We start from the raw sequence: 27,864 nt of genomic DNA on the forward strand, positions 1-27,864 counted from the left end.
CAATGCCAGAGTTGACCAATGGCAAGCGACAGGAGAAATAACCCTCCATATTGTGTTACTATAGGTCTTGCGACCTAAAAAAGGAGACAACAGTTTTGGTTACATGTAGTGAAAAACCTTCAGATATTCGTGATATTACGTGGGGATGTTCTAATACAAAAAGAAGAAAGACATATAATACTAAGCTTCAAATGCACATCATTTAATATAACAGCAAACCCTTTATTATGGTGATGGTTCTTAAGCTTAAATATGAAGATACTGCACTTTTGTTCACCAGCATTAGTGAAAATGAGAGAAATGTTTCATAAATTCTATTATTTGCATGGTATCAGTGTATGTAATTGCACAGACGAGCTACGGCAAAGTTAAAGACTAATTTAAACATTTCCATCAACTACTTTGTTCTGTCAATACTGTCATCCAAGACAAGGGAAGAGAAACTGAAGGTTTGGTAATTTTGGAGTTCGATATTGACCAAGGTGAGACATTTTCCATCTGTTTTTTATTCTCAACTAGTCATGATGATAGTACCAATAAAGCCCTAGAATCACATTTCAAAGGCTTTATTAATCACAATCTTGATAGCATGACATAGTGATTACGGCAGTTTGAACTTCCCTACAATAACGCACTTTCCTGTGTAACAGCTGAGTATCCAAGATGCATGATTTTCTCATTGACCCCATTGTCAGGACTCAACCACATGGTGGTACAAAAACAAATTGTTCATGATGCTGGTAAAGCGCATCTGATACACTTTACGGTTTCTTTCTGATGCTAAAAGAGGAAACCCTGTTCAAATAACTTTGGTAGAAATACAGTTAAATTTGGCACAAGAACGTAGCGTATTTAGAAGTGGTGGTGATTGGACGATTCATCCTAGTATCACCAGCTCTATCAAATATTTATTGTGATTTTGGCGATACCTTTTCTGAGTGTATTAAACTTATACTACTAGATTTTCAGACTCCTGTTGTGCCCCAAAGTCTGCCCTAAGGTGCCATGGAAGGGCGTTCTTGCCTATCGAATCATACTTAATTCCCATACTCTGTGCCATAATAAACATGTATATGCATGTAACTCAAGACAAGACATTTTTGATGCTGTTGGAGCACTGTATAGTAAGTGGCCTGCCTAAATTATAAGTTTGGTAACAGGAGTAGACTTTCGCTTACCTCATGCATCCAATCCAATGTGAACTGGAGGAAACATTATGCAAGTATGTCCAGCTACAAAGGACAACTTGTCTCCCTAATTGACTGATGGATGCCAATAACTAACATCCTACTTTAAGGCAATGTTCTCTTTAAGTGCCTCCCTAAAACCATACAGTAACACATCTGTGGCTTAAGGTCACAGGACACAAATCAGGCCAAGTTGAAAGGAACACCACAGAATCCTCTGAGTGCATAGAAGATTTCCATATGTACTTTGGTGGTGCCCCTGAGAGGGCAGAGGCACTGCCTGCTGGTTGGCCATAGTTCCATGACTCTAGAGTGCAGAGGCCTCTGCTGCTGGGACCTAATGCTACTTTAAAGCATGTGTAAATGTAGAAAAAAGACTTAAGCACACAACTGATTGAAAATTGAAATGCTTAGTTGGCAGTAACAAATTTATCAAAAATCATTACGTGTTAAGTCTAATCAAAATTGAAATGCTATACTGACAGTGACAAAATTAACATTAATTGATGATGTATTAATGAATGTCGTTGTAAGATGGTATCATACTGGTTTTAAAGGATTTTATTGATTTATGATTTAGCATGACATATTTCTGCTTTTACTATTGTTCTGACACGCCCTGTCATGGCCAGTAGTCCATCTTTTTTAATAACTACAACCCAATATATTGGGTATAACTTATGTGGAGGGTATTGTAGTTTTGGGGATCAGGGCTGCGTGGGGTGTGCACTTTTATGAGGGTGTCACATAGGTATTTCTAAATGCCATTTTGTATACATTTGTAAATTAATGCATAGTATTGAGTGTTGTGTATATGCAAATCACTTCTCATATTTACAAGTAGAATAACTGGCTGGGCAATGAATTACTGGGTAGTGTTTTTTGGGTTCCTGTGGACTGGAGTATAGCCCACACCAGCTCCCCTGAATAGACTTGGACAGATCTGCCTCGCTCCCCTCAGAGAGGCAAATGCTACAATGAGGTACTTGCATTCCTTTAAGGGACATTTCAGATGTATTGCTTGTGAAGGACCCACATCCTTTGCAACTAATAACCAGATTTCCTACATCAGTGTTTGCCTTTTTGTGCAAAGTTTTAGCGTGAAATGTATCCTAACATTCACTGTGGCGCGTGGCCACATTTTGCTCTGAATAATACTGCAAAATCACATGTGACATGAACAACAGTCATTCGTGCTAGGCTCGTTTGCATTATTTGTCTGCTACTGTTATAGGATTTGTACCTGTTAAAAGTTGTAACTATGTGACATGGCCTGATTAAGTAATTTTGCATAACAACCTTAACACGAAGAACTGGAAATTATGTGAGGTTACACTGAGGTGAATCAAATTTTTCCTGTGCCAAATGTGCGGCACACTATTAGGCTAAACGCGAGGATTTTCCAAATCAGGTACGCCAAGAGCCATGCCACCCAGTGTTATTGTGCAGCATCTCTTGTGGCTCTAATGAAATGATGATCTTATTTTTAATGCCAATTTCAACAGCAACATGCACCTCAAACTTCTGCCAAATCCCCATCCTACCCACTGTTCCACATGAACTATTTCCCGAGCCCTTTATTTACTTACCAACTAGTCAGAATTTAAGTCAACAATAGGGACTGCTGGTAAACAAATGCAGTGATGGCAAATGAGAAGAGAAGCTCCTGTAACCAAGCTCCAATCTGAACCAGAACAGCTCCCAAGCACATTGGCTACAGGGACATTGTAGCACAATGAAGAGCTCCTCGAGACTAGTGCTCCTGGTAGGCTCTCAATCAGGACTCAGATCTCCTCTAGGGCATTTTCTGGTGGGAAACAGTGTAAATAGAAGGACCCCAACTGATGGTACCAATCTTTGTGACGTATTGGGTCAAGCTCCAGTTTGCACCAGTCTTGACACTGGGAGGGCTGACCTCACCTCAGACTAGTCAGGCTCTGGCTGGTATGCAATAAGTACTGGCGCTGCTGCAATAAATTATTCCTCATTATGAATACAAATCAAACAAGTTGACAGTGCCATAAAGAGATGTATTGCAAAATCAAGATAGATAGAACAAAAATATAAAGACGAAAGAAAACGTGCCCTAATCGAAATGATTCAGACAAATAATTAATAATGAAATGTTTTTGAATATTGCTGTTTTGTAATTTGAACGAGTTATAGTTTAAATTATTAAAGGTAAAATTGCCATTAGTCTACAGAATTCCCACTTTTGTTCTTACTCCCTCAGCTCATAGGTACTGGCTGAAGGTAAGCGTGACGTGAGAACTCAGCTTTCAAACTACCCAACTATGGGGCATATTCACAAGGCGGCGATGTGAAATTATCGGCGCTTTTGCGTCCGTCTTCGGGCGAAAAGCGGCGATAATTTCTTTGCCTTATCAGCAAAGACACGCTATCGCGTGTCTTGCTGACTTACTGCCCGTTTGCAACACGCCTCCGATCGCATCGCTAATGAGATGCAAAGGAGGCGTGCCTGACAAGACTCCCTTGGGAAAATATCGCGAAGGCAGCTTCGCGATATTAACAAGGGAGGGTAGCGATTTTTAAAATCGCGTTAAGTATGCCTTAACGCAGGAGTTTAACGTCTGTTAAATTCCTGACTAAGGCATACTTAACATGGGGGGTGGATTTTGTGGCTAAGACCACAGGCCCTATCCTCTAGGATATCGCCGTTTTCCACCATGGAAAACGGCGATATCCCAACTATCTCTGGAATTTTTATCGCCTCGGCGATGCGCGTTGTTAATAACGCGCAAACCAGGTAATAAATTTCAGAGATAGCCGGCGATAAATATGCAAGCGCTAAGCGCGCTTTGCGATATTTATCGCCGGCCCTTGTTAATATGCCCCTCAGTCTGTCTGTCTTGCATATCAGTGGTTGTATATTCTAAGACTAGTGACCAAGTGAAAACAAAGCCTGCTGTATCGCAGTTAATCTGGAGCATTGTTTAAATTATAACGTGTCATAAAATGAATAGATGATTTAAATCATGTTGTACAGGATCTGTCACCACTTAACACGGGTTTGGGGTGAGGATACAATGTATGTACAATCTATGGCCATCTGGAAAATCTTACAATATGCCTAACAATGTTTCCACGGCCACCTCCTACAAATCTGTTCATTTGCTTACATCATTTATGTTCATTAAAACCTAGTGTTGCCATTGCCAAACATGATCCAGGCAACACGAACTTTACGCCTCTGAAACTTTCACCTATTTATGTTCACAGGAGAGCCCAATGATGCGACAAGCTTGTTTTTAAACTATTGCACCTAAAGTGTAAGGCATCTAGTTGACAGATTAACGACCTAGACTGATAGTTTTCAGTTTTTGAGCAGATGATTGCACTGGCGTTTCTGCAGTGTGAGGCCAGCTCAGGGTGAAACACTGGGAAACTGTAAATTACCCGTTAAATGTGCGAGAATAGCCGAGTTCTCCAATATTGCAGCGTAAATCAAATGAATGGGACACAACCTTCATGGCAGGCCATTGTGTACCACTTTATGTTTGTTAGAATAAATGAAGTCTGCAGGTTTTTACCAAGGGACCCGTCATTGTACAAAATAAATCAAAGTTGGCCCTGTATCTTTAGCAGATAAATGGTTTTACTGCATTAGATCTCTCTATTAATTGAGTAAGCAATGGGTACATTGTCAAACCAAAAAAAAAGAAAAACAAATTGACATAGACTGCCTGCATTTTCTTCATGGCTCAATTGAAAAGAAAATCACCCCTATTCTGTGCCTTTAAAAAAAATACAGGCATTAAAAGAATGAATGATTGCTAGAATTAACATTCAAAAAGCATAACATTCAAACACATAGAGACCAGAACACCTTTGTGAGTATCCCTACACTACATATAGCAAATACCTGTTTAATCTGAACACTAGCCTGAAACAGACTCATAGCATGATGGGAAAAGAGGTTTGAGTGCCGATTTATTGGTTCGCAACCCTTTTCAGTCTATCAATCAAACAGGATTTGTAAAGCGCTGCTTATCACCTGTGAGGGTATCCAGGTAATGGAGATTTCTGCTGCTGGGTGTAGTTAGGCAAGCAGCCAGGTTTTCAGACCTTTGCCTGAATTCCTGCAGGGTGGGGCAGGCCCGGAGGTGATGCGGGAGGCCGTTCCAGCTCTTGGCGGCCAGGTACGACTAGGAGTCTCCTTTGTGCTTTTCTCAGTGCTAGTGTCTCCATGTTTAGTACATCAACATCATTCTATGGGAAGTGTATTTTTCAGCCTTGTTGAATTTGTGACTTTGACCATTCTTAAGGCATTGGACGTGGTTTATAATACCTGTTAGAAATGGGGGTCTCTAGTTGGCCGTGGTATGCACCCTGTCCAAGTAGGGAACCTTCCTTCTAGTCAGGATAAGGGAGTTACACATAGATAACCCCAGCTCACCCCCTTGGTAGCATCGTACAAGCAGAAAGGGTTATCTCTGAGGCAATGTGTAAACTATTTATACTTATCACCAACAGTAACACAGAGGAAACACTAAAAATGGACACCACACCAGTTAGAAAAATAAAGTATCTTAATCCAAACCAAATAATATCAAAACAACCAAAATCCAACATACACAACTCAAAATATGACTTTTAAAAGGTTTCAAGCAATTCTGGCTATAGAAAACTCTGGATATGTCATTTTTACACAAAGTACCTCAAATGCGTAAAATTCCACAAGGCAAAACAGACTCAGAGGAGGGAAGCGTAGGAAATCACAGTGATGCCTCAGTTCCCGAGTCCTTGGGGAGGCGATGCAACAGTTCTTCTTCATGCAGGAGAAGTGATGCGTCAAATCCAGACGGTAGGGGGAAGTGAGCTGTTGATTCCAAGATGTTTCTGGTCTGCAGGGGATGTGTCGGAAAAAATTGGCGTACAGGTGCAATGTGTTGCGCACCGCAGGAGATGTGTCGATTTGTGAAGCTTCGCATCGTCCAGAGTCAGTGCCAGGGGCTGCGCGGCAATGCTTTGCGGGGCTTTGCCTTGTCTGCCATCAGTTCCGAGGAGCTGTCAGCTGTGTGGAGGGATTCGGCACGGCACGGCATCGCATCATCTGGTGTCTGTTCCAAGAGGTTTTGCAAGGCTTTGCATTGCTCTGCGCTGGTTCTTTCAGAGATTAGTTGCAGAACCCGCTTCTGAGGCCCTTTGACTGGAGGGAGGCACCTCAGGCAAGGGTAGTACTCACAGAATGCAGAGTCCAGCAGCACCATCATAGTTGTAGGAAGTCGTTTGTGTCCCTGAAATGTCTTAACAGGGGGCTTTTGGCAAAAATTCACAATCAGGACACACAGCAATGTCCAGTTCTTTGTCCTCTCCAAAGTAGAACCAGCAACTGCAGGCCAACCCAGCAAAGTAGCACGCAGGAAAAGAGCGGTACTCCTCCTCGCAACTCTTCAGCTCTTCTCCTTGCCAGAAGTTCCTCTTGATTCCAGAAGTATTCTAAAGTTCTGGGGTTTTAGGTCTAATACTTATACCCTTTTTTACCTTTGAAGTCTTTATTCAGAAAGTTTGCTCAGTAAAACCAGATCTATCCTTCTTATCCCAGGTAAACTACAGGGGGTGGAGATCGCATTGCACAGGGCAGCCACAACCTATTCCGCTGCTAGTGACAACTCCTTGCCACCACTTCAGCCCAGGATGACTCATCAGCATTTGCCGGGCACACCTCAGCTCCCTTTGTGTGAGTGTCTGGAGTGAATGCACAAACAGCCCCTGTCAGTCTAAAACCAGACAGCGAGTCAACAAGCAGACAGAGGAACACAGGATGGTTAAATAAGAAAATACCCACTTTATAAAAGTGTCACTTTCAAACACACAATATAAAAACCACCTTACCTTGAAGGTGTTAATACATTCTGAGTTCAGAGGGCCTAAAGTCCAAATTTCCAGCTGTTCCCAATTGAAGGTTACACTTGTAAAATGTTATTGCGGCAGCTCCAATGATACCCTATCGGAGAGCTAGTTCTCACAATAGTGAAAAACAGAATACACAGTATTTCACTATCAGGGCATGCAAAACACATCAGTACATGTCCTACCTTTCACATGAGGGTACGTTGGCCTAACTTAGGGGTGACCTACATGGAAGGAAAGGGAAGGTTAGGGCCTGGCAAGTGGATGCACTTGTTAGGTCGACATGGTAGTTAAAAACTACGCAAACAGACACTGCAGTGTGCAGGTGTGAGACACATTTGAAAGGCTACTTGGGTGGGTGGCACAATCAGTGCTGCAGGCCCACTCTTAGTATATGATTTACAGGCCTTGGGCAACCACAATGCATCTTACTCGGGGCTTAAAAATAAATCAAAGTAAATCGTACATAAACAATCAAAATCATAATTTACACAGACAGCACTTTCACTTTGGCACTGAGCAATAGTAGCAAAGTGCCATGGGTACCTAACCCAGCAAAAACGAAGTCTAGTACACAGTCAAAAATACATGAGGTAGAGGCAAAAAGACTGGGGGAACCATGCCAAGGGTGCAAGATCTAACAATACCGCAGAAGGGGAGTCATTGATTTTGAAAGTTTAAGTCTTTCACTCCTGGTTCCAACCCCCTTGGACAACCGAGTTGGCTTGTAAATATTTTTAGTGGCAGTAAAGATCTTAGAGAAAGGCATGAAATATCTGCTTGACATATTTGTTATTGGGCTTTTAACTAAACTAGTTAGAGCCTTGTGACACAACATTTTACCTATTATTCTTTTTGATCTGTAGGTGCACATATCTTTTTAAATATTAATTGAGAGATCCACACTTATGGTGACGTGAACATCAAAACGCAAAGTCACAGATTTGGCAGCAAACAAAGGGGAAGTTCTTCCCTCCAATGCAATGTTTATATCACCACGTAAATGTAGTATTTTGTCTTAGGTCTCGCGGGGCCCTTAAGACCGTAGTCATCATTGTCATGCGACTGTTGCAAGCATTTCTGCCTACTCATAAACAGTAACTTATATTGGGTTTGAATTTGTAAGGGCAGTTGCACTTGAAAGAGGAGCTGACACAAGCTGCTCACTCTATGTGGGCTCTATGAAATAAATTACTACTTGCATACTTCTACAATCCTGGGAGATTTCAGCATTTGGCAAAAGATGCCTACTGACTGAACAAAGATATGCATGACCCTTTCTCTACCAGAGAATTTGCAACATCTTTTGGCAATGGAGGGAATGAAGTCGACAACTTTATCCTGTAATTAACTTACAAGCTTCTACTGAGACCTACATATTTAACCAATCCCTCCATCCATCCCATGCCATCCTGTTTCCTTCACTTTATTTGCTTCGATGACAGCAGATCAACCACTGCTGATAACTCCTCCTTACACTATGCGTCATTCTGGTTCATTTGCTCCATCTCCTTCAACGAGGGTGGGTCGACTGCTTTGCTAAACCGCCTCCTCATCTATTAGCTCCTATGTATAATAGGACTAATAGTCCTCTTTCCTGAATAGCTTGGAAAGGTTTATGTGTTTTTCTTTCATCTCACCACAAGTCATCAAATGCTGACACACACACATTTTGGAGGATACTTTTCTCTTAGTCTGCAGTTGCAAACCTCCAATTTAAATCCAGTATGTTTTGCTGATACGCTCAACTACTTGCGTCTTTCACATGAGAGCATTCTACCAGTGATGAACATACTTCCAATATTTTTTCACAGATAGTTTATGCATTACATCTGTTTTGAAAATTGCATGCACTTTATTGGTTTACTTGACATTTCATCCAGTTTACACACTCATAACTGTTAGGCCCACCTGCTAAGTCTACTACAGTACCATATAATCAGACTGTTTACTTCCTTTGATCCTAGACTCTCCTGGAGAAAAAGCCTTTAAAGGGAAGGACTAGTAGAGGTCTCTCAAAATGTATTTGCCAGCAGTAGATGCACAATGATTCAGAGCAGTAAGGAAAATGTTTATACTTGAACATTGTCTTGGTGGAAAGGGTCAGTACATTTTTTAACATCTCCCTGGCTGCACCCAGGAAGAGTGAGAAGGGCTAGATGAATTCCAAGAGGCAGTTCAACTCTGCAGCAATGTTTCAGTTCACAAAGAAATATTGTAGTTAACTGTTTACATTTTTTTAAAGGAGCAGCAGCATGATGAACCTTTCAAAACGTATCTTACAGCTCTTAGAATACTAGCTTCAAATGGTGAATTTGGAAATTTCACAGACCAGCTGATTAGATAGGGTCAATGGCATAGTAAAGTAAAATAGGAAAAATGACTCTTGTTTAAGAAACTTTCTTTGGCTTAAGCCTTCGATACAGCCAGTACAATTTATTGAGCAAAAATAATGGGGTGACCCGGTGTCCCTCAGAACCTGGGTGGGCGTATTATATAAATACAATGGTTCTGTCGGGAATTTCTCATTTCTTTTAGAAAGTTCAAAAAATATTCATTACATGTAACAGATATCAGATAAATGAGGAAAAAAGCACACACCTATAAAAAGTTTGCAATTTGGTAATTTAAGGGAATAAAGTATTACGGGCTGTCGTAATACATAATTTCAAAAGAGCAAAATATTGGTGACTTGTGGTGATCTGTGGTGATCTGTAGTTCAGCACGTCTTGTCAGCTCCCACTGAGAGCTGCAAGACGTGCTGAACTACAGATCGCGTAAATGATGCGACTGGCTTAAAACCCCAAATTTATTGAAGACATCATCCTTTTACCTCAAAAATCTTCAAGCCCTCCTCCTGATTCACCAAGACTACAACTTTGACTGAGAAAACCTTCCTGCCCGCAGATATTAATCAAAATCTGCGCTTGGGCTGTATACCCATCTGCACTGTCCTGAGGAAGACCCGCCGTGACGCTTATTATATTTTGCGCAGTACACGGGGTCGAAACGTCGACGCACCCTTATTTGTCTACACAATGCTTCTGATCACAGATTAATTCACATAGGATCTTGTAGAATATGTGAAAAACCATAAAGACATATCAAGAAATAATGTACCTTTCTATTCTACTTATTCACTTTTACCGCATTTGAAATATATTGTATATACTATTTATCATCACAAGTCACTTTATCACCACAAGTCACCAATATTTTGCTCTTTTGAGCTTATGTATTACGACATCCCATGATACTTTATTCCCTTAAATTACCAAATTGCAAACTTTTTATTGGTGAGTGCTTTTTTCCTCATTTATCTGATATCTGTTACATGTAATGAATATTTTTTGAACTTTCTAAAAGAAATTAGAAATTCCCGACAGAGCCAGTATAATTTAATCATGACAAGAATACATGAACATGATGAGAAATATTTCCAAGAAACCTGACTATGCAATCAAAAACAGCTCTGTTCCTTCCAAAGGAAATTTAGATCATGAGAAATAATTTGGGCCATTTTCCTTGTAAACTAGTGCTCAAAGCTCTTATCATTGTAGATCTACACACTATTTGGCATCTTTCATTTTCTTTCTGGCCGCAATAAAGGGTTGCAATCTCAGTGGAATTTAGTGGAATTTTCTAAAGTTTGCAAGCATACAAAATATTTGAGTTAGTGGTGTTGATGACAATACGAACAAGATTCATACTGTAGTGTCAAGAGATTTGTATTGTAAATAAACACACGTGGATTGCAAAGTTCCAAGAAATCATTTAGCTTCTATCACTGTAGGAGGAAACTCACTGAATCTGCTTATGGGCTCTCAAACCAGTTTTACTATCATCACTCTTGGTACTTCCTGAGACATTGGACAGATATAAACGTGCTATCAAGACTGAATCTTTCCAGGGTTCAAAAAATGATCTAATTTTATACCTTATGCTGCCTTGGAATTTCAAGGTTGTTGTATTACAGGTAAAGTTTAAATTCCTTTTCAGGGAAAGAGCATACTGTGATGGATTCAGTACTGTTCGCAGGACGTTGTGCTACTTCTCAGCAAAAACAAGCAGTTATGTTTTTTCTGTGAGCTGTGCAAAGAAATTGGAAGTCATAGAATAGAGGCCTGCAATCAAGTTATTGTAGGTGTGCCTCATGCAATGGTGAATTAAAGAGTTATTACAGATGTTTTGGATGATTACCCCAAACTTAATGAGGGGTGCCAGGATAATTGTAAGGATGATCTAGGCTTCCTAAAGTATTTTGCCTTAGAAATTAAACTTATGGAGGGCTACACACCGGTTAAGCCCAAGTTGAGAAATGTATCACTAAATTCAGTAGATAGTTCCATTTGGCTTTCCCTTTTAGTGGCTAGAAAAATAATACAGAATTGAGAGTTTGTATTGATTTCAACGCACTCAACCAGTGTATTTGGATAGATGCTCATCAACTACCCAAAACCAATTATCTAATATTTAAGTTAAATATATTCTGCTGATTAGACCTCCATTGGCATAACATCAACTGACTCTTTCATCCTCATTGTGCAACGTAACCGCATTTTTCACACCTAATGGTCTCTTCCAATGAAAAAGAATGTTGTTCAGTTTGGCATCGGCTGTGGCCTTTGTTCAAGGGGTAATGGAGAAAATTGTGGGAGAATTGGAGGGTACATTGATCTTTCAGGATGATGGCCCTTGTGGTTGAGAAGAATTAGGAAGACTAACATTGTATATGTTGTCTTGGAAAGGCTGAGAGTGAGTATTTTTTTTAATGTTTAGAATGCTTTATTGAAATGTAATTAAAAGTAAAATGACAGTGTACATTATGACAATAAAGGTCAAATGGTATAGCTAAAAAATAATTTGAAATAACAAGTTAGGACTATAATAAGAAGAATATCGTGAAAAATGAGAAGAACTTTCTAAGCTACAACTTAGACAAAAGCAATTTTAAGATTTTTATAGGACGGGGGAAGAAAAGGGGAGGAGAGGGAAAAAGAGAGGGAAAAGAAAGACAAAGGGAAATAAAAATCGGAAGCAGAATATTCATGGAAAAATCCCATTAAAAAGAAATTGAACATAATGATATTAAACATAATGTTATTAAGACCGTTCCTAACAATATTAATAAAAAGTAAGCCAGATGGGTAACCGGGAAAGAAATGTAGTGAGTGGTGACCAAAGTACATCTTTTTTAATCAGTAGGGATGTAGAGGTGGCACATGCACGATCTAATCTGTGGTGATGGCATAACAGGTTCCACCAGGCTTGATGTGAGATTTTAGAAGTGTCTTTCCAATTGGCGGTGATAATCTGGAAAGTAATAGGCTAAAAACAAGTCAACAAACTTACCTACGTTTCTCTGAGCGTTCCAAATAGGAGAGGAGCCACCCAGAAAAACGTGTACAATTTCAAAACGAACATTGGTGGATAAAATCTCACTTAACTTGTTCCAAATGAGTGACCAAAAACTCTTAACCATAGGACAGAGAAAGAACATATGAAGAAAATCACTAGTAGTCGGGGAAAGGACCCGCATTTTGTATCATCCAATAATTTGAACTTATGGAGGTCAGTAGGGGTGAGGAAAAACCTATTGTAAAAATAGTACAGAGTCTGCGTGGTGCTTGCTGAGTGTGAGGAGGTGGGAATTTTTGCCCAAATATAGCTTCAAGTGGAAAACAGAAATTATTTTGCAAGATCCTTTTCCCATAAAAGTTCAATACTGGATTTGGTTCTAGGAACAGAGAGGTGAGACAATATCTTATAAATATGAGAGGCTTTGAGTTGAGTCGAGAAGTCTAGGGGAAGAGAGAGTGATTGAGTATGTGTGTTGGAGGAAGAATATTGGAAATGGAGATGAATAATGGATGATTGGAGGTTAGAATAATGAAGAGTGTAAAGGGGATATGTCGTATTTATGTTGAACCTCCATGAAGTCCATGAAGGATCCATTATTCATCAAGTGTTCAAATGTAATAATACCTTTATCGATCCAGTCTTTCCAGAACAGGTCTCTATTATTAATCTTTAAGTGTTTATTATACCAAATAAGAGTGAACATGAAATTGTCCAAATGAGAGTGGTGAGCTCAAAGCAGGGAATTCACAACTGCAGTAGAATGTGTGAACGTATACATGCTTTGTTACAGGTACATGTTTGGCCCATACCCAGACCTAATTGGAATAACCTAATTAAATCTGTTATGAAAAGAAAATGTGTAAAAATGGGAGATAAAAAACATCTGGGGGGTTGAGATAATCAGGTAGCAACAGAAAAGGAGAATGGTGCATATTGAGATTGTTCCAACAAATTCCAAGCCATGAGAGGTATATGTGTCGAATCGGAGAAAAGCGTCCAGACTTGTTTAAGGTTGAATACAGAGTGATAGCGTCTGATATTAGGAAAATTAACCCCTCCCAAATCTTTGGGCTGCTAAAGTCGGAAATGTGAGATCCTAGTTTTACGATTGTTCCAAAGAAACGTGGGCAGGGAGCGGTTAATTATATTAAAAAAAGAGAGTTGGAGAGTGACTGGGGGCATTGCAAGGTAAAAATTAATGATCAGAAGCAACATCATTTTAATTGTAGCAAGTCTGCCCCAACAAGACATAAATAGTGGAGACCAACTGTCAGTGAGTGCAGATAGTTTTTTAAGTATATCTGCCAGGTTGATTTTAATGGTTTCTTTAATGCTGTTAGTGTAGAGGATACCTAAGCATTTAATATTTTTGGGATTCCATTTGGAACCTGTATCTTGAAACATATGGGAAAAGCAATGTTTGTTCAATGGCATAACCTCAGATTTGTCAAGATTGAGTTTATAACCAGAAACTAGAGAATACTCTTCTAAAAGAGAGAAAAACGTTGGCAAGGAAGTAGTGGGGTTGGAAAGATATAATAAAATGGTATCCGCATAAGCAGTAAACTTAATTTCTACGTGTTCAAATTGGAAACCTGTATAGAGTGGGGAACGACGCAATTAAAAAAAAATATTTTAGGGCTAAAAGAAATAAAAGAGGGGATAAGGGGCAGCCTTGTCTGGTTCCTCTGTGGAGTGAAAAGTATTTGGATTGGCGACTGTTTACCCAGATGTAAGTGGAAGGTGCAGAGTATAACAACTGGATGTATCTAAGAATGGTAGGGCTAAATCCATGCCATTTCAATGCACCAAAAATGAAATCCCAATGTATCCTATCAAAAGCTTTTTCAGCGTCCAACGCGATGGTAGCAATGGGTAAAGTTGCCTTGGAGGCCAAACTGATAATATTGAGGAGAGTTCTTGAGTTATCCGTAATGGACCGTCCTTTAACAAATCATGGTTTGTATATATTGATTAGATCTGGAATAACCAGATTGATACGAAGGGCTAATAATTTGGCAACGATCTTGCAATCAGTATTAATGAGGGAGATGGGTTGGTAATCTTTACATTAGGAGGGATCTTTATCCTTTTTAGGGATTAAATACAGCATAGCTTGAGTAAAAGAACCTTGTGAAGAACCAGAAGCTAAAAAATGATTGATGAGGTACAACAACTGAGGGACCAGGATTTGTTTGAAATGAAGAAAAAAAGTACCATGAATCCGTCCAGACTGGGTGTTTTATCTTTAGGGAGTTGGATAATGGCATGTGTGGTTTCTTGTTCTGATATAGGCCCATCACGGGATGTGAGATCCGTGTGGATTTAGGAATGGATTCAAAGAAGGAGTCAATTTGATCAGCAGAGGGGGTTGATTCAGGGGTGTAAAGAGAGGAATAGTAATCAGTGAAACACTCAAGAATTTTAGTGTCTTTGATATGTCTAATTCCATTACTATCAGTGATAGCAGCTATCTTGGATTTTAGTTTTTTAATTTTAAGATAATTGGCTAGAGATTTGCCAGCTTTGTTGCAGCCACCATACAATTTTGCATTTAATTTTAGCAGATTGTTGCAGGCAGTATCCCAGGATTGTTTATTATAGTGCAATTTAGCTTGAATGAGAGTGGACAATGTAGTGGAACAATACGTAGTGAAACATTCGTGTTCTAGGGTCTTGATTTGTTTTAGAAGTAAAGTTGTAGCCTTAAGCGCACTCTTTTTTTCCGGGAGACAAAATCTAATATAAACCCTCTAGCAGTGGCTTTAAAGGCGTCCCAGATAAAGTGGAAATGTGAAACAGAGGATAAATAATTATCCAAAAATTTCTGCATGAACTGTGTGAATTGTTCAACAAAAAGAGTGCTCAACAAAAGAGCATTATTGAAATGCCATCTTCGTGTGGTAGGTGTGTGTGTGGGGTCAGTGGCGGCTGGTGACATTTGAAAGTGGTGGGGCGTAAAATTATTGTCATACTGCACTTTAGCGAGCGAGCCCGAACAACCCACGAGGGTTATGGGGAGGCTCTTACCCCGAGAAAAATTTGAAAAAAAGAGTGGAGAAATGGTGCATTTTGCAGTAATTTTCTAAATGCCGTTAAGTGTTAAATCATGCTACAGAGCTTTTGTATTGCACTTTGGTCACCAGTTAGTTTTGCCATCAATCCCCAATGATTGCTATATTCTGAAATCACATAACTGCACTGTATTTCTGTTTGAGATACTCTTCAATACCCGATTTGACGGGGGAACACAGTGGCCCATCCCTTCTGCCTGGTTGCTTCCCAGCTGCAGCGAGCTGCCTTGAGCTGTACACACCATGGCTAATTGTCCCATGTCTGCACCCGTGCAGGAAACACAACACTCATTAGACCTACTCACATGCATATATGTGAAACATTTCCATAGAAACACAGAGCCATGGCACTGGGGACTTGCAGGAGGCTGCAACTTCGCCTATTTTTAGCGCTCGTTAAAATACATGCATTCTTTCCCCCCAGCAGGTGTCCCAGGGGTTATGAATTCATCCTCACGGTTAACTTATTAATGCTGCCATACATCAAAGGAATGAGACTAAAAATGCATTTCATTTGCAGAGTGTGCCACATCGGTCTTACGGAACAGATCAGGAAACAGCCAAAGCTATAGTCAAAAAAGCGTTGCATGAAAGTAAACAACGGCTGGGACATTTTTCCAAAACTCGTTCCGACTCTAATCTTGGGTAGAAGCGTAAAGACATACATTACATAATTGACAGTCAATAAAGAGTATGTAAACTGGCCAATGGGTGCTGAGTAATAAAATAAGGTTTCAGCATGAGCCCAAAATTCCTCGAAAGTGCCGTACATTCATCTGCCCTCACTCATGTACAAATAACAAATATGTTTGGTTTGATGCTAGCCGAATCACAATGTGGTGGTGTCTGCAGTAATTAATGACCACATTGATTTAATCGCCTATAACTACGTCCTTTGTTTAAATTAGACACCCTGGCACTCTCTGTGATCTGCAGTCACCTCCGGCAACTTATATCACACCATACACCAGGGTCAGAAAGTTCAGAATGCGATTCTAAGCAGACAAGATGGCGCGCGCCAAATTATGGGCTAGTGTGGTGCAGCTGTGAGAAACTGACTGTTGTTTGTCACACCACACACAAACTGTTTGTGCACGAGAGGTCTCAAAGTCTGTTTACACGAAGCAACTCGGTTCTTCAATAGCTGCAACAAGTCCATTGAGGGAGTGATAAATGGCACAAAAACAAATGTTAGCCTAAGAAGAAAACTCTGACATGATAATTAATCAACTCCCGCCTAAAAGGCCCCAAGTTTCCAGATTCATTATAAGTGTTTGTATCTGCTGAAAGTCTTCTGAGGACAACCATTTCTGATTGATTCCCCTGATAACGGCTCTGTATTTGATACTATCGTCGCCCAGAGTAGACTATGAGGGTAGTGAAGCATTAGCATCGCGCTCTCTGGGGGGCACTGCGCAGTCGGCCTCTGCATTTTATTTTACATTTCACAATACGGAAGCCACGCACGTGAGCATCCCACATTGAATTAGCTCCCGATAACCCAATATTTTATACTCAGTTTCAGATACAATTTAATGTGCAATTTTTTCCGTGAGCTGAGCATCAATAACGAATGTCTCATTACATAAAGTAGGGTCGAATAATGCAACCAAAATAGCTTCGGTAATTTAGTGCTGCCCAACAACAAACAACAAAATCTGAATAATGTTGCAGAAATAGGATGCAAATCCGATATAACGCCACCCCCATTGCAAAGGAGAAATAGGCTTCTAGGTGAACTGCAAGCCGAGACAGAGAATGCAAAACAGACTGCAGCACAAATAGTGCAAAACAAACATAGCATAAGAGTTTGGTGATGCCATTAGTGCTACAGCAAAAACTCATTCTCAACAGTGATATGGAACATCATATCCAGCTGCATAAACACTAAACGCTCAATTCCGAAACATGGTACCAACAACACCGTCAAGTTGACGCCGTCAACTTAATTCGGTGAAAGATCAAAATACGCCCATATCTATGATACAGATGAACAGCAGCAGGAGGTATAAATGGGGGGGGTGGGGACGGTTTTTTAATTAAATCCTACCTGTCCTGAGCAGGTCCGGGTCCACCGTCCGTGCCGCCTCGGGTCCGTTACTTCTGGCGCCTACTCACTTTAACAGCCTATCAGTGCTGGCATTGCAAGACCCTCCCTCTCAGCCAATTCTGGTGCTGGAGCAGCACCAGGATTGGCTTAGAGCAGGCTTACGCTCCGCCCGCCTACCCATTAGGAGACCGAGGTTTGAGCCTTGGCTCAACCCTTGCTCTCCTAATGGGCATGCGCCAGCCTTTGTAAACACTAGTGCGCATGACTGGGCACGGTGCAAAAATCGCCCTCCGTGCCCACTCATGCGCACTTGTGTGCTGCTGGCTGCCTGTCAGTCAACATGACGCCAGACCGCCCACCCCCTTCAGACTCTGAAGGGGGTGGGCGGTCCAACGTCATACTGACTGACAGTTCTCCCTCAGCGACCGTCTCTGAACGTAAGTAAACTGAGAGTTTATTTAAGTTCAGAGACGCCGAGGAAGCTGCGGGCACGGGGCGCGGGCGGGGGGGCAACGCCCCAACGCCCCCAATGGACGGACCGCCACTGTGTGGGGTATTCCATATCCAATATAACAGGGGCGTGATCAGAGATGAGGATAGAGCCAGTTTCAATATTCGTCATACATTGAAGAGATGAGTGGGTAAGAAAAATGTAATCAATTCAGGAATGAGATTTGTGAACTGGGGAGTAGAAAGAAAATTCCAGAACATCAGGATGGGCAATTCTCCATGCATCCAACTACCCTCTAGTAGTAATGGCTTTGTGAAACGTCTTTTGCATTTTGTTAGGGATAAATTTAGATTGGGATTTACGATCTAAAAATGGATCCATCAATTGATTACAATCACCACCCAAAATCAAATCATCAGAGGCGTGAGAAGAAAGGAGAATGGAGAAATCATTCCAGAGTGTTAAATCAACACCATTGGGATAATACACAGTACAAAAAGAAAGTTGAGTGTTATTAACTTTAGCTTTCAATAAAAGCCATCTACCATTAGTGTCTTTGACCTCATTTTGCAAACAAACCGTTAATGATTTATGGAACAGGATTACTACACCACTTTTGTTGTTAACAGATGGGGAACAAAAGACTTCACCAGCCTATAGTTTACGTACAGAAAATAAATCCTGTTCTTTGACATTTCAATCTGGCAAGATGAGACAGATGCGCTGTTTTTTAATTGGATTGCGGATACCTTTGACATTCCAAGAGATAACACACAAACCATTCAATGAAAAAGCTGATTCCAAGTTAAGCGCACAAAAGTAGAAAAGTTAAAAGGAAGAGAATATAAGGAGAACAAAAGAGAATATCTCTGAATGAAAACAAATGTGAAAAAGAGAAATGGACCAAAAAATAATGGAAAATGAGAGCTGAGAAGGAAGTAAGAGAAAGAAAGAGCTCGACTGAAGGAACCAGATAAGTATACCAGAGAAGGAGTAATGAACCACCACAGAAATAGAAGAAACGTAATGCCAGAAAAGAACTGCAAGAAAATAAAGGATAAAGGAAAAAGGGGTAAGGGAAGGATGAAAGGGAAAGAGAAAGAGAGTACAGGGAGAACACAGTCTCCTCAGAGGGATAACCAGAGAGAAGATGACAAGAAGCCAGAGGACTTCAGCCATAGTGACCACAAAAAAGAAGGACATTGAAGTAGGCAGGGGGCGAAGAGAACAGAGAAAACCCCAAAAGGGACATCAAGGAGGGTAACTATGAGAACCACAAAATTCTACAGTAAACTGTAATTGTGAACACAAACGTACATATAACAGTGAACTTACTAAACAGTGAAGGGGATAACACAACAAATGGAGCATACAAAACAAAACAGATGAACAGCATGAATACGAACAGCATCACCCAACAAGACATAAAGGTGAAGCCTGTGGAATAAAAGAGAGAATGTATAAGAAAACATTCAAGCTTTGCTCAATTCCATAGCTTCTTCCCTGGGAGTATGAATACATTTTCTAAGATCAGCTGGATCTTCAATAGAATGCGTTCTCTCCTTGTATGTAACTTTAAAGAAATAGGGATGAATGAGTCCATAGCTGGCATTCATGGAGCACAAAGTCGGTGTGAAGTCAAGAAACTTCTTACGACGGTTGGCAGTGGGTTTGGAAACATCTTGGCTGAAAAAGATATTTTGACCCGACCAGAGCATCTGTTTGTGTTGTCGAGCTGCATTAAGAGTCGCCATGAGCTCAGACTATAATAGAAAATAAGCAATTATTCTTCGTGATTTACTAGAGGAAGAGGAATTCTGGGGGCCGATCCTGTGAGCCCTTTGAATGTTGAGATCAGTGGATTTTGGCAAACCAACTATCTGTTGGATATGAGTCTTCAAAAAGGATATCATATCCGAACCTTCGGATCCTCCCGGAATACCATAGACGCGTAGGTTGTTACACCTACTTCGGATTTCTAAATCCTCAGTTTCTCCACCTCACGGAAAGAGCATTTACTTTAGCAACAACATCTTGGGTATCGCTTATCTTTTGTTCAACATCCGAGAGCCATGAGTCTAGGCCAGGCCATTTTTCTTCAATCCTTTGAAGTGTTGCAGTGGTCTCTGTCAGAAAATGACGAATATTGCGTAGTTCATCCATAATGTCCTCCAAAGTCAGCGAGAGAGGTGATTTTGTTGGAGTGGACGGGTCTTTCTTGACATGTTATCAGCATTACTGGAAGAATCCTTGCTACTAGTAATGTTGGAACCAGATGCTCCTTGGGACTTGGAATCCATAGTTGAGGTTTGACTGGCTACAAAAACTAGAGAAAGAAATAGTTCCCACAAGGTGCGTAAGTTCGTAGCTGTAATACACAGTGCCAAAAAATTCTGCAGATATTTCAAGCAAGGGCGTGGCAAAAATGACCAGCAAAAATAGTTGGAGATGGCATATGGTGAATAGGAAAGAGGAATATCCAAATGAGCTAGGAGGTGGAGGTTACCAATGTGTGCACACCATTATGAAAGGCTAGCCAACATTACCATATGCAGTGTGATATAATCAACAAATAACGAAAGGACGGTGATGCCAATTGTCCCAAAAAAATAAAGTGCCTTAATAGGGAGTTGTTTAACAGTTCCAAAACAATTTGCAGTCTGCCATTTCTACCTGCTGAAATGTGTGTGGAAAAAACACACAAAATGGCGGCCGCGCGATCAGGGAGCACTGAGGCAAAACAGTAATGGAAGAAAAAAGTGACAAGCAGACCGATGTCAGGTCTGAAAACTTACCTCAGCACTCCTGGGTACTTCAGATACACGGAAACATTGTTTGCGAGCGGAACCGCCCGCAAAAGTGGAGCCCTTTAGTTGCAAGTGTAGCTCGATGTCATGGAGCTCTTCAGGGGGCTGCCATCTTGCATTGCCGCTGCGTGCGCCTCCCTGAGAGTGAGTATTTTATGTCACTAGATGTGACAAATGTGTTTTTAAGCAGGAAGAGTTAGAATATTTAGGGTTTGTCATTAATGCAGAGGGTGTCAGTCTTAGGGCAAGGTTGGTTAAGACAGTATTAGAGACTCCTTTCCACATGAACAAAGAAGTCATGTCCTTTGTGATTTAAATCTGAAATTCCTGCCAAATGTTATGTTATGTTATGTTATGTTAACAATGGCTTGTATAGCGCACTGACACCGGTTGGTTTCCTGGCGCTGTAGAGACAGAGAACAGTCAGAGTTGGAAGGCTGCGGAATTAGTAGTATGCTTGTTGGTAAAGCCAGGTCTTTAGGGATTTCCTGAATGATATGAGGTTGGGGCACAGCCGGATCTCAAGGGGGAGGGCATTCCACAGACAAGGTGCCAAAGTGCCAAATCTGCAGCCGCCCAAGCGTTTACGTTTAAAGGATGGAGTTGTAAAAGGCATTGTTGGGCGGAGCGAAGGCTACGGGACGGGACATACTTTATAATGGGTTTTGTGATGAAGGTAGGGCTTTTGCAGTGGAGCGCTTTGAAGATCATGCAACTGACTTTGAAGGTACAGCGTTGGGCGACCGGGAGCCAGTGAAGTGTTTTCAGAAGGGGGGTGGCAGAATGCCATCTGGGCTGGTTCAAAATCAGTCTTGCTGCCTGATTCTGCACCATCTGAAGTCGTTTCAGAAGGAACTGGGGGAGGCCCAAATATATCGAGTTAGCGTAGTCTATGTGAGAGATCACAGTTGCGATCACCACCTGTATCAGGGCTTCGTGGGTCAAAAGGCGGCGAACCTTCCGGATTTTTCTCATTTGAAAGAGGCACTTGGAGACCACCTGGCCTACTTGCGTTTTTAGAGAAAGGTCCCTGTTTAGGGTGATGCCAAGCGTCTTTGCCGAAGATGAAGGGATCGGAGCTTGACCCATTTCTGTTGGCCAATAATGTGGGCCGCAGTATTTAGCGCTGTCCCCAGTCAGGATCAGCTCGGTTTTTCCTGGGTTCAATTTCAAATGATTTTGGTTCATCCAAGCTTGGATGAACCTCATTGTTGATTGGAAGAAGGAGATGGACGTGTCTGAGTTGTCAATTGTGAATAGGAGCTGTAGGTCGTCCGCGTAGTTCAGCACCGTTACCTGTTGGTGCCATTGTGGTCAAACTCATCACATGTTTACTAAACTAAATAAATAAAACATTTTTTTTTCTGGAGAAAGGTCAGGTGGATGCATTCTGATTTGTTAAGTACCTCTCTCTGCAAAATATATATATTTTTTTAAAGAAACTCACAAAGCAGGAGCTTTTTAAAAAGACAAAAATAACAGCCTTAAGAGTGCACAGAGCTTCATGGTGGCAGTTGTGCTTTTTTTCTACCTATAATTACAATGCCTCGCAAGGTGGTCCTGGGTTTGAAAATGTCCGCCTCATTCTGAATAGAGCTCAGTGAGATCCATGCTGACTGGGCGGCCCTATGGCAGACAGGTTACCAGTTCAAACGTTTATGGTAGGCAAGCCATGTGAGTCTCATCTGTGTGAACTCAGCGCTTCCCTGACTCTAAATAGAGTGACATAACTTCAAGTTTGATGGGGATGGAGCCCACCAATGTTTAGTACTGCTCCGCCAAACTTGAAATTACTGTGTGGGAAAGTAGTATCTGCTTTCATGGATACCCCCACTTTTCGCTGATGTCAGTATGTTTTTTGACTAGTCTGGCTGGGATCCTGCTAATCAGAACTCAAGCCACTAAACTTCCTCTATAAATTTGTCATGGTAAGTACATTAGTACCTCCACAATTAGCTACTGGTGTACCCATGTAAGTCCCTAGTATATGGTACTAAGGTACCCGGGCATATGTACACCAGTGATCTCCCATAGCTTGCGGAATGTATTATGCCACCGATGAGAGAACACTCAAACTCTGACTACAGGCCTGCCATTGCAGCCTGTGTAAGCTGGTGCTAGCATCACTTACAACAGATATGAGTTTCCTTTTTATCTGAGGTCATTACACTTGAAACCTATGTCACTCCTAAGGCGGGCCTTTGAATCCAGAAAGCAGGGTGCTGGGTTAAGGGTGAGGGTTCCCTGCATTAGGAGGAGACCTCCTACAAGCCCCAGAGTCAATTCTCCAGGCTTTGTAAATGCGGTCAGCCATTTTGATACATATAGTGGCCATGCGCCATTACGTGATTGCTGTGCCGAACCTGGGCATCTTTGGTATCAAACATGTAGGAATCATACCCCAACACCGTTACTGGTGGTGGAGGTATATGCACTGGGGTGCTCCTCCAAGAAGCAATCAGGACTCACAGTAGCAGTCTTTCAAGGTCTGCTAACAAGCAAGTGCTGCTGCTGACCCCAGACAAGATTCTGTCCTCCTGCTGCTGAGCTAAGCTTGAGCAGGGAAAGGTAGAACAATAGGTTTCCTGTCACAGGGAGATGTGACCACCTCCCAGACAGGACTTAGTTAATTGGGCTGGGCTGAGGTGGGGACGCTTGCCAGCACCACCAGGCTGCTTGGAAGGGCGTGTTTGGTGCCCTCCTTGCATGCTCTAGATAGAAGCAGTTCTGGGAGCCCTTGGCTCCTGCTCTGGCACAAAACTGGAAAAAGAACATGGAACTGCCCTTCCCTCTTTCCGGACCCTACTCTTTGAAGGACTCCTGAGTAGTCCAAACCCCTTTTCTAGGGTATAAAAGGGCTTACCTGTGGGTGCGTCCGCAGTTTCGTCATGGGACAAGACTCAGGCCTAAAACCTGGTCACGCTTCGACAGTCTGGACACTTGGACTTCGCTGGACTTCGCCTGGAACCGAGACTGCATCAATGAATACTCCTGCTGCTCCTGGCCTCACTGTTCTGCAAGTCTTCTTCATCATACATGTTGGTGCTTCTTCAAGGATGTTTAACGGACCTGTGGGCATCAAGGACACCTGAAGTTCTCTCCCTTGGAGTGAAGGAGACACTCTGCAAGCACTGCAACAAAGCTGACCACCCTGCCGTTCCTGATGTCCCACAGACCTCAAAAGGCTCAGCAACACAAGGGGTGGTTCTGTAACTCCATCGAGGCTTGACCTATCTTCTCTGCAATTTTAATATTAAATCATTTTTATTAGCAGAGCACACAGTGAGGTAAAGCAAGACACTGGCGCCTACAACCCAGCGGGCCGGCTAAGAGCTGATCAGAACATGGCAGCAAAATAACGAATAAGAGTATATCAACTGGTAGTTAACACAGGATGTTGCCTACAACCCATGGAAGGCCAGCTGCGTGGTAATAAAGAGAAAAGGGAGGGGAAAACCACAGTCCCTGCATATGAGTGTCCAATGGTCCAGTGTGCTGCCGGGTGTGTGAGCAGTAATAGCCGTCAGGCTATGGCAGCTTGTAGATTCATAGTGGTGCTGTTTTCATAAAAGGCAAGAAAACCCCTTCAACTCCCCCTTCCACCCCCTCCCACCCTCCCCATTGATCAGGAAACCCAGGAAAAGGGAAGGGACCAGCCTGCTGACATTGTAAGTGGCGTTGCCTCTCACAGTCGGAGGGAATCGTAAGTCCAATGGGAAGCCGTCGCGTTATGTGGGGGTGTTGTCCTCAGGGATCAGCTTCAGAAGCCAGAGATAGCTGGGGCATGTCAGTTCCCGAAATTCAGTGGAGAGTATAGCTATGAATAGGGCACAGATCTTGGGATATTCTTTGTAGTTCCCTAATGTAGCCATCGAGAGTCTCTCCATACCCAAAAGATACCATAGTTGATGCAACTATTGCGTATGATCCGGGATTCTATCTGATTTCCACCCAGCTATCATTACTCGGTGCATGGCATTCAGTGCGAGCGCCATCTGTCTCCCTCTAATAAAGCACATAGGGAAGGTCAGCTCGTTGGGTAGGCCTAGAAGGGTATAAGCCGGGAACCTAGGTATGGTAGTATGGAAGGCCTTATCACTGTCGTCAAGTATCCTTTCCCAGTATCGCGTGAGCTTCGGACAGTGACACAACAAGTGAAGGAGAGTGCCAGGGCTACCACAACCCCGCCAGCAAAGACCATCGCAACTGGAATGCCATTTAGTGAGTCGGGCTGGGGTGTAGTACCAATAGGATGCAATCTTGAAAGTTGTCTCCGCATGGCCCATAGAGTTTGCTGTGTGGTGTGCTCTATAGAAAATATCTTCCCATTCCTTATCAGTCAGTGTGCGCCCTAGCTCCGCATCCCAGCATCTCTGTCCCGCTGAGCGAGTGTTTGGGATGCCTAACGTGAGGAAGGAGTATATTTCAGATATAAGCCCCCGATCTTCTTTTTTGCGAGTGAGCCATTCCTCGAACGGTCGCATCAGTCGGTGTGCCAAGGGACGTGTCGTGGCTCCCTAGATCCAGTGTGTCATCTGGGAGTGGAGGAAGAGGTCCGAGCTATGTAGGCCGTAACCCTCCTGCAGATCCCTAAAGGGGATGAGGCCCCGAATGTCGAACAAATGCCCTAGTCACTTGCAGCCTCCCTCTACCCAGTGTGTTGCCGCCTTTTTATCCATGCCAGGGGGGAAGGCAGGATTGGAAAAGATCAGGGCCATTGGAGAGGAAGAAAGAGGTTTGGAATGGAAAGTTACCCTTTAACCTTAAAGAGTGTGGTAGGAAAGAGAGGACAATGCTAGGGGAATCCCTACTTAAGCAGCCACTTGCTCCCAGTCAAATTGTCAAGCTGGAACTAACTGGAGAAATGCTAATCACTCTTTCATCTTTCTACTGGGAGTTGAAAAGGCTGTAGCGGTAAGAAGAGGCTCTGACTGATTACCTGTTTTTCTTTCATGTTTGCCTAGAGCTACAGGGAGATCAGTGACCTCCCAGGGCTATATCTTGATTAATGGCGAGACAACACAGGCCTGCTTCTGTATTTGTGAGGGCTAAACAGATCCGAGAAAAACAAGATTATTTTGGGATTTAGAAACTGTTCTACAGGGACATGAAGGAATATACTCTGTATAATCCCACCGTAAACAAAAGAAAGACGTAGCAGATGTCCTGTTGTGTGTGCGTGACTTGCTCTGTCGCTTTCAGACACCCTTATTCTTTTCAAGCTCAAAATCAATAGGAGGTGTTTCAAATACAATCTGCATATAAGAGGGTTATTATTTGATGGGAGAGAGACAGAGAGACATGCTCCAGAGCTCCCCGCATGATATTCTATTTAGTGCTTGCCTTATTGAATGGTGGACAAGCGATGCCAATTCACGGGGCACATTCTGCTGCATTCCTACTGCTAAGGATTTTCAGAGCTTAAATGCACCAATTGACGGACGTCACTGAGTTACAACTTTTGCTTCTGAATGCAGGAGACCAACACTACAATCCACTTCCAGCTGTAGTGTAGTTCTGAGAGAGAGCACCACACTCTTTACCTCGGGCACATTTGTTTTTGAAGGAAGGAGATCTTTGTATGAGGTGTTCAAGACCAAGGAGGGCGGCATGCAATATTCACATGGGAACGCCCTGTGCCAGTGTTGTGAAAGTAAAATTGAATGATAAACACATCCGTTAGGAATTATGGTAATGGCATTCTTTATAGTGTGTACATGCCTCAGTTATTATTGCGGTTGTTTATAAAAAATGCCTCAGTTATTAACCTGCATAAGGAATTTGTCTCTCAGCTTCCAGCTGCACTGCAACAAAATCAGTTTCTTACGAACGTATTCTGGCCTCTGGAATAATGCTATGATTATTTTTAATTTTAGAATGAATACGTTCTTCAGTTTTTCCTTGATGAATCCAAAGATGAGAATTCGCCTCAGCAGTCCTCGTTTGATGCAGGTACGTACCCTCAGCAGTACTTCAAACCTTGGTCCATGCACCCGTTGCTTGGCGTGGTATCCTTGCAGTGACACTGCTGTTGTTAAGGTGAGAAATCTAATGTTTCCACACCTGAAATTTTTTGGTCAGGAAACACTAGAGTCGATTTTACTATGTTTGTATCTGCACCCAATCAAACCAGGGCTGTAGAGGGGAAGAAGCCGAGGCACAGTCCAGCCCCCGCCTGCCAATCCCTTCCAGCACCAAGGGGGACTAGGCATTGCCCCCACTGGCATTTCACAGCCTGGTATGACCAAAAAAGAGCTATCCTACCACCCTTCCCATGTATAAACTGGCTCCCGGGCTGCTATTTTCCAACTGATGAGAGCAGGTAGTAAATGGAAGCATTAAACTTGCTGTGATTAATAAAAACATACGCAAAAGGACCTCATAATTCCTCGTCCATCAGGTTATTTGTAACTGTGCAGAGTTTGAATCTTGAACGTTAATAATTCATCCATCCTCTAAAACATGGCACGCTGAAATGGCTGATCTATACAAATTAATAGGCCAGCAATTATTGATTATATGGCCAGCAGTTATTGACATGTCAGTGGTAGATAGAACCAAAAGCGATCACAATCCTCTATCTGCTATTTTCCAAGCTTTTTGCGAGCCCATCCCGTCAGACCCTTGCATTCCCTCTCACACCAAGGAAGTGGAAACAGATTGTTGCACGTCCAAAAATCTTGGTTCCTATCCAAGGGGACCTCAGCGCTGTTCTCACCCATATTGGGGAGGTCTATCCTAGTTCTCCCATCCAAGTGGTGGTTCTGCATGGAGTACTGTTTGAGCAAATTCTTTCTCACTTTAGCATTCTGAACGCATGCATTTGGAAGAAAGAAGGCAAACACAATTCCTGGTACAACAGAGAATGTAGTTTAACAAACTCCTCCTTAGTTAAAGCTATAAAAAACAAAGACATATTAAGTATCCCATTTCTCAGAAAGGAATACGAAAAGGCCATTGGCCACGCAAAAAAATTGAGTTGAAAAGAGGTTGGTGCCCCTTATGGACACATGATAAGCCTGTGAACTTTCAAAATTCTGGCCCCTGGTCTCACGGGGAT

The 27,864-nt window shown here is 42.1% G+C and overlaps 1 protein-coding gene across 11 annotated transcripts in view; it reads left to right on the top strand.

The window, feature by feature from the left end:
• The window catches only part of PIK3C2G (phosphatidylinositol-4-phosphate 3-kinase catalytic subunit type 2 gamma), a 2,048,585-nt gene that overhangs the window by 1,943,582 nt on the left and 77,139 nt on the right, over window positions 1-27,864 (top strand). For all 11 annotated transcript variants that reach the window (XM_085652678.1, XM_085652687.1, XM_085652677.1 and 8 more), the window contains one exon: window positions 26,681-26,756. In XM_085652678.1, coding sequence (XP_085508804.1) covers window positions 26,681-26,756 — 76 coding nt within the window. The remainder of the gene's footprint in view (window positions 1-26,680; window positions 26,757-27,864) is intronic.

The sequence above is a fragment of the Triturus cristatus genome, chromosome 4_1, assembly GCF_964204655.1.
Source record: "Triturus cristatus chromosome 4_1, aTriCri1.1, whole genome shotgun sequence".
In the NCBI taxonomy this organism is placed as follows: domain Eukaryota; kingdom Metazoa; phylum Chordata; class Amphibia; order Caudata; family Salamandridae; genus Triturus; species Triturus cristatus.